Genomic DNA, 12,184 nt, shown 5'->3' with positions numbered 1-12,184 from the left:
AATAACAATACAGTAATTGACATTCCTACAGTACTCCTGTCCAGGGGATGTTGGCACAGAGTAGTTGCAGTCTTCAGTGCTAGTAACCCGTAGCCCACCTCCACTTTATCTGGACATGACACCTAATGCACTCTCACTTGGGTGGACTTTTGAGTCCCCTCCATAGGGGAGGGAGGAATGGTGAAAATAAGTCCTTGAGGACTTGATGGAGGGGGGACCTAGGCATGGTGTGGCAGTGCATGCTGCCGGTATTCAGTCCTTTGAATTTATTTCATGTGTGGAAAAAAAAATCTCCATGTTCCACTGGTCTGGAGAACGAGGCTGCAGGGAACTGACCATACAAGGACCGATGCAGTAAGCAACTTTACGTCATTCACTCAAGTCAAATATGGTTTCTTAAACTTTACTGCTATTTAACCATATGCTTCACATGACCTAATTTTGTTTAACCGTAGATTTTAAATTGTTAATTGATGAGGCAACTCTCCCAGTCCCTTTAACGGGGCTCTTTAACCCCTTCCACGCTGATGACGAGCTGGGCTCGTCATGGCGTAGCCTCCTCGCACGCTGATGACGAGCCCAGCTCGTCACGTAAAGTGCGCTTTAAAAAATCTCAGCGTACGAGCGGAATTCCGCCCGCACGCATGCGGTTAAGACCTGGCACGTTTTACTGAGCTTTTGTGTCTTTCGATGCATATGATGCATCTCAGATGCAACTGAACTTCAGGTGCCAGAGTAAATGGAGCACTGTAACGGAAGCTAATGTTTCTCAAGCTTTGCATATTTCATGAAAGACTGATCAGTTTCAGATCTTATATAAAAGTGCATACCTTCTGCGGCTTGTGTGAGTATCTTGTGGGTTGTAAATTCGATTTGTGGTGTACCGCAAACCACTCCTGGGTCTGGTCCGGAGAACTGATGCATAGCACACTGTGGGATAAACCATAATTATAGCTGAAATTATGAGAGCATCTGTTCTTTTTAAAAAAAAAAAAAATATTAAAGCTGTTTTCATTGCCTGGAGCTAGCCACAACGAAACCAAGCTCTTTAAATATAAGATCTTAATGGAAGTTGGTATAGTTCATGATCCTGTTGAAGTCCTTCAGAGGAGATGTTTTATATAAAAATGATGGGGTTGTCCAGAAGCAGTAGAGACGGCAGACCTAAGGTTATGGAAAAATACCTTTTTTATGCCTACAGGAATTCACAAAGAAATTCCTGGTGAACGTAAATACATTTTCTATTTCAAATTTCTGCGTAATACGTCCTGAGAGATCTGTAGTAGTAAATCCCACTCAAGTGGTGGGAAGTGGGTGTTTCAAGGAATGCTTCACCTTGGACTGTTGGGAGTGCTCACAAACGTGCGTTTGTGGGTATTCTCAAACACTTCTTCAACTCCTTTCCAGACTGGAACTTGCCTGTTACTTCCCTCCAAAGATGAAAAGGGCAAAGAATCACCCTCAGATTTCCTGGGAGTAGAAGGCAAAAGCTTTCTTCACAGAGAAAAATATTCCCCCCCCCCCACAAAGGGTATAAAACCGTGCATTTACACTGGAGGTTACATTCGTCGTTTTCTGTGCTATGTGAATCCTGCATAGCAGCAAAAGGAGTCGCAGGATTAACATTCAGAGTAGAAAGGCTGGAAACCTGCGCTCAGTGCAGCTTCCCGGATAGTCTATTGGGAATAGTGGTGAATACTAATAGGTCTTAAAAGTACGTTCAGTTGGAGAGCTAAACCTCCGCAGGCCCTTTATAATCTTATTCTCAAAAAACGTGTGCATTGAAATTGTGCTTGGGTGAAAGTGTCATCTACAAGTGCAATTTACAGGCCATCATTTATAGAATCAGAATCTGCAGAAATGTGCTTTTTCAGATGAATTCTCACATGTTGTGAAAGGAATGTCAATTATTTATAAACACGTTTGTTTTTTAAATATGTCTTCTACTCTCATACTTTCTCTCATGACAGGAAATATGTATGACAGTACATAACCTCCACACCCCTTGGGATTTTTTTCAGACTATCAGATGTTGCTAGGGTTTGTTCCAGTTACATCACATTACTGTTATTTTATATTGTTTTATGGTGTTGATGAACGCAGTACCTGGCTTCACCCACTCACTTTCAATCACTCCAGAGTCATATTATTTGAGGTCAGCTAGTGTGAGCTGTAAGTAGCCAATAGGACGTATGGGCCCAATCCTCCTCGCAGACCTGGTTGGTCTGTCTATTTTGTAATTTGGACTACAGGAGGTGCCAGCGACAACTCAATTTGGTAATCACTTTCAGCAATTGCATCACAATCTTCTATCTCTGGATGACTTCCAGCTTCCCATTTGTTACCCCATAGACCTCATAAGATGTCCCTCAAATGTGATATATTGCTTAGGTTCATAGTTAAAGCCCAGAAATAAGAGTGGGGCTTGTACTTAGGTTTAATTTGTCTGATTGCTTTCTTTATTTGTTAACTAACTTTCTGATGGGGGTGGGAGTGTCATCGTTTCTGTACCCCCTTGTTCTGATCGTGTTCCTCTCTTCTCTCCTCCAAGGGGTCTGCAGAATCCTATACCAGCCGCCCCTCAGACTCCGATGTGTCCCTGGAGGAAGACCGTGAAGCCCTCAGGAAGGAGGCAGAGCGACAGGCTTTGGCTCAACTTGAGAAGGCCAAGGTGAGTGCTGCACATTCTTTCCTTTGTGTGATGCTGTGACTGAGATTAAAAAGTAAAGCCTATTGTACCGACCCATGGTCCAAATGCGCAGTACAATGCAGAGCCTGGGTGGGCTCGCAGATGGACTCAAGAACCCTGATTTGCTTAAAGACGTAATGCAGTTTGTATAACTGGCGCAAATGTAAAGCCAAGAGAATGTACCTTCTATATCCCTGTCCTATCCCCCTTTTTCTTTCATCTCTAACTTTTCTGTCCTTTCCTCCTTACATCTCCTTCACTGTCAAAATTTAAGCGGTAATAGGTTAACCACATATGCAGCATTATACGATCCGTTAATGTCATTCATGGCTAACCCCGCAACAGTATTTGTGATTGTATACAGCATATAAAAAATTAAAATAAATAAATAAATGCTCTTCCTGCCTCATGGCCTACCTGCGTATGCCATTTGCAGCGAGACACGGACCTCCGATGCTAAGTGCAGGGACACTGCTTCAGACCCAGGATGGGACACACACGCCAAGTCAAGGCCGCCACCATGCTCCAGCTCGAACAGTGGTGCTGGAAATCATAAATGGAAGGGGAGGCTGCAGCAGGCCCCCTGCTCACTGGCAGTGGAGCAGCGTAATTTGGCAGCGTAATTTAGACTCCACCCTTACACATCACAGCAGTGAACCATTTGGTCGGTGGCAGCGCCTAAGGTTTGCTGGAGAGTTTATGTGCAGCGCGAGCTGATTTTCACCCTAAGAGCTCGCTAATTCCTTCGTAAAGCTTGTGAGCCTTCTCAGCGTGAGCAGGCATGATTTAGATGCCGGCGCCTAAGCCTTTTTAAAATTGTCACTTTTCATGTTGGAGCACTATTTTTAAACACTGTTTTTACTTACTGCATTCTGTGCACATTACTGCCCCTCCTGCGGCCTCCCTCGCCCCGTTCCACCGCAGCTGACAGTGCTGATTGAGTGGGGGGCGAGGCGCCATCTTGGGCTGTGTTGATCGGGAAGCCTGGCCGGAGTTAGCGGTCCAGCGCTTTCGGGGAGGCAGGATACAAAATGACAAGCAGCGCAGGGCTCACTGTGAACCATTAGGTCGGTGGCAGCGCCTAAGGTTTGCTGGAGAGTTTATGTGCAGCGCGAGCTGATTTTCACCCTAAGAGCTCGCTACTTCCTTCGTAAAGCTTGTGAGCCTTCTCAGCGTGCGCAGGCATGATTTAGATGCCGGCGCCTAAGCCTTTTTAAAATTGTCACTTTTCATGTTGGAGCTCTATTTTTAAACACTGTTTTTACTTACTGCATTCTGTGCACATTACTGCCCCTCCTGCTGCCTCCCTCGCCCCGTTCCACCGCAGCTGACAGTGCTGATTGAGTGGAGGGCGAGGCGCCATCTTGGGCTGTGTTGATCGGGAAGCCTGGCCGGAGTTAGCGGTCCAGCGCTTTCGGGGAGGCAGGATATAAAAAGCAATGCGCTTCCGGGAGCGCAGCGGACGGGCGCAGCGGGCGCGACGAAGGCGCACCGGAGTTAAGCCCGTCTGCGCCCGTCCGCGACAGGTCGGGGCAAGGGGCATGTGATGCTACCCGTCCCGCTACATATTCATCTTCTCAGTTATGCTCGTACTGGGCACCAGGCACCATCGCCCCTTCCATAACTACCTATCTGATACATCTTGGTCTATACACTCCCCCTCCTCATTACCCTCCTGGGACTGTATTACATTTAACCTCGCTGTCCTCTGCTTCTTCCCCTGCTCCCTCCCCACCACTGCCTCTCCCTGCCACCTCATTTGGCACTTCGGCAACACTTTTAAACACCAGGTCTGCGGTCGGTCACCAATACGAGCTATTTGACTACATTGATTCTTATGAACCAGATCTCCTATTTTTAACTGAGACCTGGTTCAAGGCCGACTCCCTGCCCAATGTGCTAGTCGCCTTACCATCCTCATACTCCGCCATTCGGGCGGACCGTTCAGAAGGCAGGCGGGGAGGAGGAGTGGCCTTAATAGCTCGAACCGACCTCAACTTTCAGGCTCTCCCTTTCCCCCCCATTCCTGATGTAGACCTCCTTGTAGCCCGTTCAACTTCCCCCCAGGCTTCCCTCACTACTGTCTTAATCTATCGTCCTCCCCAACCCACCCCTTCTTTCCTCCCTAGTATCCAGACCCTCCCGGCGACTCTAGTAATTAACAACTCTTCTGTACTAGTTTTAGGGGACCTCAACTTTTGGCCTAATGATCCTGCCGAAAGCCCTCAATCAAAAGAGTTTACTAGCCTTATGACCAGCTTGAATTTCTTGCCGGTCATTCACAGTCCTACCCATATACATGGCCACATGCTAGACCAAATCTGGTCACTAAATGTCCCGTCTACATCCCCCATAATATCCCCGTGCTCCTGGTCAGACCATTCTATCATCACTTTCTCCCTTGATCTAGCGCCTCCGGCCAAACCCCAGCTCCCCAAAAACACTTGGGTCCGGAAATGGGGCAAAACAGACATGCCCTCTCTCTGCTCAACTCTGGCCAAAACTAGTCCTGATCTCTCAGGCCTTGCAGCTACTTCCCAACTGGCCGCCATTAACAACTGGCTTACCCTGGCGGCTGATGAATTCGCCCCCCTAAGGCGGCTCACAGTCAAGCGGGCCCATGCAGCCAACCGATGGGTTACCTCAGACCTCAAAGAAAAGAAATTAGCTGCAAGGAGGGCCGAGCGAGCCTGGAGAAAAACCTATAGCCCCGCACAGAAGACAATCTATCTGTCCGTTTTGCAAACTTACAAAAAAGGCATCCTTGAAGCCAAAACTGAATATTACACGGGCAGGATTATGACAGCCGAATCCCGCTCTAAGGAAATATTTTCCACTGTCCATGAACTGGCATCATCCTGCAGAGCTACGGCCATCACCCCCCCTTCCCAGTCCCTTTGTAATTCGCTCAACGAATTCTTCATTGACAAAGTCATTAAAATCAAACACAACATCCCGTTGCCCTCCCCCACATTTGTCAATCCCTCCCCGCCCCCTGCTACCCTCAAACTTACTAATATTCCATTGCTAACCACTGACACACTCTTTCCTCTGCTTCACCGGGTCAAATCTGGCTCTCCTTTGGACTTTGCCCCTGCTCACATCCTCAAGAAAATCTACTTAAACTGTCCCACACCTTCCCTGACCTTTCTTAACGACTCGCTCATACACGGTATTGTCCCCAGCCCACACAAATCGGCGGTTGTCATACCAATCATAAAAAAACTTGACGCCGACTCATCCTCCCCCTCCAATTACCGCCCTATTTCCCTCCTACCCTACCTAGCAAAAGTCCTTGAAAGCCATGTCACGACCACCTTGAGCACTCACGTAGAGGCAAATCATTGCCTCTCTCCCTGTCAAGCCGGTTTTTGCCCCCTGCACTCTACAGAGAAAGTGGTGATTTCAGTAATGGACAAACTGCGCGAAGGTATCGACATCAACCTTCCGCAAGCCTTGATCCTCCTAGATTTGTCCGCCGCTTTTGACACGGTGGATCATTCCATCCTTCTCCGCCGTGTCAGGGCGGCGGGCATAGAGGGCTCGGCCCTCTTATGGCTCGAGTCCTTTCTCACCGGGAGGGCCCAGGCGGTCCATTTGGCTGATTTCACCGCGGCCTCCCGCAAGGTAGAGTGCGGGGTCCCCCAGGGCTCATCACTCTCCCCTCTTTTGTTTAATTTATACATTTACCCCCTCATGTTTATGTTACAGCAGCTGGAGGTCACTGTGTTCAACTACGCAGATGACCTCCAGCTAATCTTCAACCTCTCCCACCCATCCTCATCCGCCCAGAATGTCCGGACAGTTATGACATTCATCCAGGATTGGATGAACTGCAACCACCTCAAACTCAACCCGGACAAGACCGAGCTGGTCCTGACCGGAGGTGGTTGCAGTCCATGGTCCCCTTCCTTCTGGCCCTCATCCCTTGGTGTCCCTCCACTTCCCGTATCCAAAGTAAAAACTCTTGGGATCTTCTTAAATCCACAACTCACTATCCATCCACAGGTTAGTTCTGTGGTCTCTTCCTGGTTTTTTTCCCTTAGAATAATCAGAAAAGTTTCCCGTTTCTTTTCCCCTTCTGCCCTAAAAATAATCATGTTGGCCATGGTACTATCCCGTATAGACTATGGTAACATAATCTACAACGGGGCTCCTGCTTATGCAATCCACCGCTTGCAGTTGGTGCAGAATCAGGCTGCTCGCCTGATCCACGCCCTACCTAAATACCACCGGGCCACACCGCTGCTCAAAACACTACATTGGCTTCCTGTGAAAGAGCGTGCCCTTTTTAAACTTGGCTGCCTCACCTACCAGGCTAGGTCGGGTACCGCCCCTGAGTTCATCTGCTCTGCTATTAAATCCTACCTTCCAGGCAGAGAACTTCGCTCCACTCATCTGGCCCTACTAGCCATTCCCCGCTTTAAAAAACAGAGGGTCGGTGGAGCGAGGTTCGCTGTTCTGGCTCCAACCTTCTGGAACTCCCTCCCTGTTGCCCTACGGACCTCACCTTCCTACCTTCAGTTTCGGAAGGACCTCAAAACCTTCCTCTTCACATTAGCTTACACCACCTAAACCTCTCCTGCTGCTGTCGACTTTCGGTTCACTCATAGCGCCATGAAACCGCTGGGTAAAAGCGCGCTGTATAAATGTTTTTAAATTCAAATTCAAATTATGTAAGCACACCTGACACTATTCTCATTGACATGTGTAAAACATTTAAACGCATTACTGAAATGTATTAATTGTAGGATTTATTGATTTATACCGTGTGTACTAATGCTTAGCTTAAACATGAATCATGTATTCTTAATTCACATTTTACACTTACAATTCAAGTTATATTTGTATATATAAACATGTATTCTTGTGATCACGTTTAAAGTTGCACGTGTGCATGTATACCATTGTAATCAATGTGCACATTAAATGCTTATTAAGTTTAAAAAAAAAAAAAGTAAAGCCTCAGGCCATCGTTTCCACTGAGAGTGAGTTTGCGCTTTGTGGGAGCGATGACTCCTGACCTCCGCAGAAGGTCCCATCTAGGTGATACCTGAGAATACTGAGCTAAAGGTATCTAGTGTGTACTTTTGACAACATGCACCTCTGCACGAATTATATGTGACTGGATGCTTCCCCAGTATAACACACAAAAGGACTCCTCATCTCTAGTGTTCACTCAAGTCGATTCCTGATATCAGTACACACATACGCTACCCATTAAAAGTCTACATCCCATACCAAGTTTTGGTGTCATTACCTCATTGTCGTGCATTTGAATGAGAATTGCTTCCTCTTATCCACACATAATGCTCTGCTTTCAAGAGGAATCTGTTTTTATTTTGACAGAAATTATATATAAAAAATGAAGAACTGAAATATAATAATTGCGCAAGCGGCCACCACTCTGAATTCGTTATTGGCAGAAGCTTTTTTAGAAACAATTACAGCCGTGAGTCTGCTGGGACAGTTCTCTCCTGCCTTTGAAGACCTCCATTTGTCACAAATGCACCAGTTTGCTCTACAGAACTGCTCTGAGCTTTGATGGAGAGCACCCTTCAAGTCAAGCCACACATTTCCGATTTGACTTAGCATAGACTTCTGACCAGGCTATTCCAAGACATTTACCTTTTTGTTCCTTAGCCATTCCAGTATATCTTTAGCTGTTTTTTTTGGATTGTCGGGCTGAAAGGTGAATTTCTATCTCAGTTTCCTCTTTCTTGCAGTGGACAGAAATCAGCTGCAGTGGAAGAGAAACATCCTCATTGCATATTGATGCCACCACCATGCTTCACAGTAGAGTTGGCACTACACTTGCTGAGTTTGTGACAAATGTAACACTGCTCATTTATGCTAAAATTATACATTTGTGTTTGTCAGACCATATAACTTTTTTCACATGACTTCAGAATATCCAGAGTGTTTTTTGCATACTTCAAATAGGATTCAATAAGGACTTTCTTGTGTAATGGCTTCCTTCTTGCCACCCTAGCGTACAGGTCTGATTTGTGGAGTGCTTTGCATACTGTTGTTGCAATACTATGACCATTGTTGGCGATACAACTTGTAGATGGTTCAAACTTGACATTGGCTCATGGTAGCCTTTCCGACTGACCTTCTTCCTACATATGTATTCAGTTTATAGGGAGAAACTGGCGTAGGCAGATTCCTCGCAGTTCTATATACTTTCTACTTCTTACTAATTTTCTTAACCATGTTTGGACATGCTCCAAGAGATATTCAAGTTCTTTGAAATGTTTGCACCCAGTCCCTCATTGTGTCTCCACAACTATGTTTTGAAAGTTCCCTGGTACACGGATTTTAAATGAAATAGCCAGCAGGGGAAATTTGTAGCAACTTCTGAATTTATCCTGAAATAATCCCTACAACACAGGTGGAGGCCACCTATTTTGATTTCGAAGGAGATTGGGTAAGTCTGTGATATTACAAGGATGGGGTGAGCTGGAGAGTCTGTTTCCTATGGGGATTGCTACTGGATTATATTTTTAGGAGCGGTTTATCCAGTGTTTTGTTTATGTGCATCAATAACACCTTGTTTAGCATAGCTGTAACCTAACTATGCCAAAAGGCAAGTCCTTACCCCTTATGTGTTTAATGATTCCCATGGCCTCCCTTCTTAATTTACAGCATCTCTCCCCAAACGCTACTCTTAAACGCTGCATAATGGGCAAATGGATGGTGTCTCTGGTTGGGTCCATAACCCTACTTCTAAATTGTCACAGACACAACTGAACCATTTGGGTCATTTAATTGCCCAAAATGGCTGCAAATTTTTTTTTTGTCCTGAAACAATGTTCTGTTTGGAAAATCTGTCCTTGAATCCTTTTCTGTAACACACTTATTTGATAACCTTATGATTCTGTGTTTGCTTCCTTTTCTGTAGCACGTTTATTTGATAACCTTGTGAGTCTGTGTTTGCTTTACATAGTGATTGAATCTACGTATTCAGCCCTCATTTTTATTTATTTATCATTCTAAAATGCTTTAGTTCCTCTATTGTTGTCTGTTGGTTTAGATTTCTGTCTTCCTTGTATATTAGGGATACCTACTATGCGTAATTCACAGAAAGCCTTAATGACAAACTAGAGAAAAATGGATTCTGATAACTTATTGCAATCTTTTATGTAAGGGAACCCCATTTTTAGGGAGCTGGATCCTGACACTAAGTATGGTTCCTATTATAATTAGATCCATCTAATCTGTATGTATCTACACCATTACAGATAAAATCTTCAATTCTGAGGTCCAAAGCTGCCCTCTGGTTTATGTCATACTGAATGTGAATAGAAATATAAATCTGTCTATAATACTCAACATAAAGTGCCCGGTAGGCAACACATTTTACTTATTCCACTTTCCTCTTAGATGCTGTGAACAGTCAGAAAGAAGCCTCTGTAACGTGATCCAGGATGCTTCTCGCTCAGTGGGTGCCACCCACAAATTGATAGCATCTTCAGTGTATCTCTTGTTTATTTCTTTACTGAGAAAATGCCCAACACCTGCAGTGACATGCAGGCAGCTAGCAACTCTAGTGACATTGCCTCTGGTCTAGCTGTGCTTCCTTCTGTCTTTTATGTCCACTCTGTGAGGTTTTAACTAAAGTTCATTTTGATTCCCTGGTAGGTTTGCATCTTTTTTTAAATTTTTTTTTTAAAAGTCCTTCTCTGTGGTCATCCCTGTCTTCAAATAGATTATTGAGTTCTGTCTGGCAGTTAGTAAGGTCTCTAAGCTATCAGAAGGGGAGTGGTTATGTTTCTAGTGAGAAAAAACTTGTTCAATCATCTAACTTCAGTCCTTTTCTTTTTGCCTGTTTGTTTGATATGTATTGGAGGCAGACAGGTCATGCAGTTAATGGCTGGATCCATACAACAGACAGGAATAAAACAATTTCCATTTGATCTCCCTATCAATAGGACAATTGAAGTTTTTGGAAATGGGGGTCTCTAGTTGGCAGGTTGGTCCCCAGTCCATGTAGGGACCTGTTAGAAATGGGGGTCTCTAGTTGGCAGGATGTTACCCTGTCCAAGTAGGGACCCTACTTCCTAGCCAGTATCAGGGGGATACACTTCTACAATAACCCCTGCTCACCCCCTTGGTAGCTTGGCACAAGCAGTCAGGCTTATCCCAGAGGCAGTGTGTAAAGCATTTTTACATAACAAACAGTAACACAATGAAAACACTACTAAAGGACACCATGCCAGTTTTATAAAAAAAAAAGTGAATAATTTTACCTGTGCAAAGAAGACCAAAAGCCATAGTTCTTAGAATTATCAATAGGCAAAATTAGTCTTAAAATATCTTGAAACCGATTGCCCCGGGAGGAACTATCACGGCGTCGTGAACAACAAATCCAAACAGTTCTGGCTGACCGCGGCGTCGCGGGGCAGCTACGGTATCAGGAAGACCCGCAAAACAGTACCTTTAGAAATGCAGGGCCTCAGGGACCTCATGGTGAGCTCCAAAGATGTGTCGGTGTCGGTTCCGGAGGTCGGTTCAGGGGTCGTAAGACCCTTGAAGTCACACGTGTTGCAGATCGAACTCTGTGCGGTTGAAGTCGGGAGCGCTGGTGTCGACGCGTGTCGGGCTGTGGTGTGGCGTGCAGTGTCCTCAGGCCACGGTGCAGGTAGAGTCTCAGTTACGATCATCCAGCGTCATCAGTGAGATTAGGGCTGTGGTGCGAAGTGGTGTGGTGCTCATCGCGGTGCTGGCAGGTCACGGTGCAAGCAGCAGCGGCATCGTTGCTGAAGCGCTGTAATCGTCTGACGAACCACAGTCGATGGCGCTGGTGTCAGTAGGCCAAGGCTGCGTTGTGGGATCAGGTGCGGTGCGTCATGTAACTTACAAGCGGTGCCCTCAAACCACAGTGCAAACAGCAGCCTCAGTGTTGGCGTGGAACGGCGTCATTAGGGATTCTAGTGTGGTGGCGAAAAGCAAGTCGGTGCGAAATGCGGTGCCCATAGGTCGGGGTGCAAGCAGCGACTCAGTGGCGGCGTCGGTTAGACTATGTTGCGGTGCGAAGTGCGGCGGTGCCCTCCGCAGTGCCTTCAGGACACAGAGCCGACATGTCGTCGTTGCCAGCGTCGGGTTGATTTTTCTTCTGTTGAAGCACAAACACACTGTGCCCAGTTCTGGTACCAGATGAACATGAAGTCTTTGCTGTTCCTGAGCCTTCTTGAAAAGGGGGCATCCTCTACCTCAAGCCCTTGGAGAAACTCAAACAAAGAAGTTGCAAAACGTTCAGTCCAGTCCTTTCTCTGCCCAAGACAGAAGCAGCCACTGCAGGCCAACACAGCAAAGTGGTAGTTCCTCCTCACAGCTTCTCCAGCTCTTCTTCTTAGCAGGTTCCTTGATCCAAAAGAATTCCATAGTCATGAGGTCTGGGACCCAAAATTCATACCACCTTTTCCTTTGTTCTTTTGTAGCAAAAAGTCTCTCAGCTTAGTCTAAACCAGTTCTATCATCTCTCGTGCATCT

General features: G+C 45.9%; 1 protein-coding gene across 2 annotated transcripts in view; it reads left to right on the top strand.

The window, feature by feature from the left end:
- CACNB1 (calcium voltage-gated channel auxiliary subunit beta 1) overlaps positions 1 to 12,184 on the top strand; it is a 627,177-nt gene that overhangs the window by 357,203 nt on the left and 257,790 nt on the right. For both annotated transcript variants that reach the window (XM_078645637.1, XM_078645638.1), the window contains exon 3: positions 2,552 to 2,671. In XM_078645637.1, coding sequence (XP_078501763.1) covers positions 2,552 to 2,671 — 120 coding nt within the window. The remainder of the gene's footprint in view (positions 1 to 2,551; positions 2,672 to 12,184) is intronic.

Source organism: Lissotriton helveticus, chromosome 5_1 (assembly GCF_964261635.1).
Source record: "Lissotriton helveticus chromosome 5_1, aLisHel1.1, whole genome shotgun sequence".
In the NCBI taxonomy this organism is placed as follows: Eukaryota; Metazoa; Chordata; class Amphibia; order Caudata; family Salamandridae; genus Lissotriton; species Lissotriton helveticus.
Note: the sequence above shows the minus strand (reverse complement) of the source record. Positions and strands in the feature narration are given on the sequence as shown.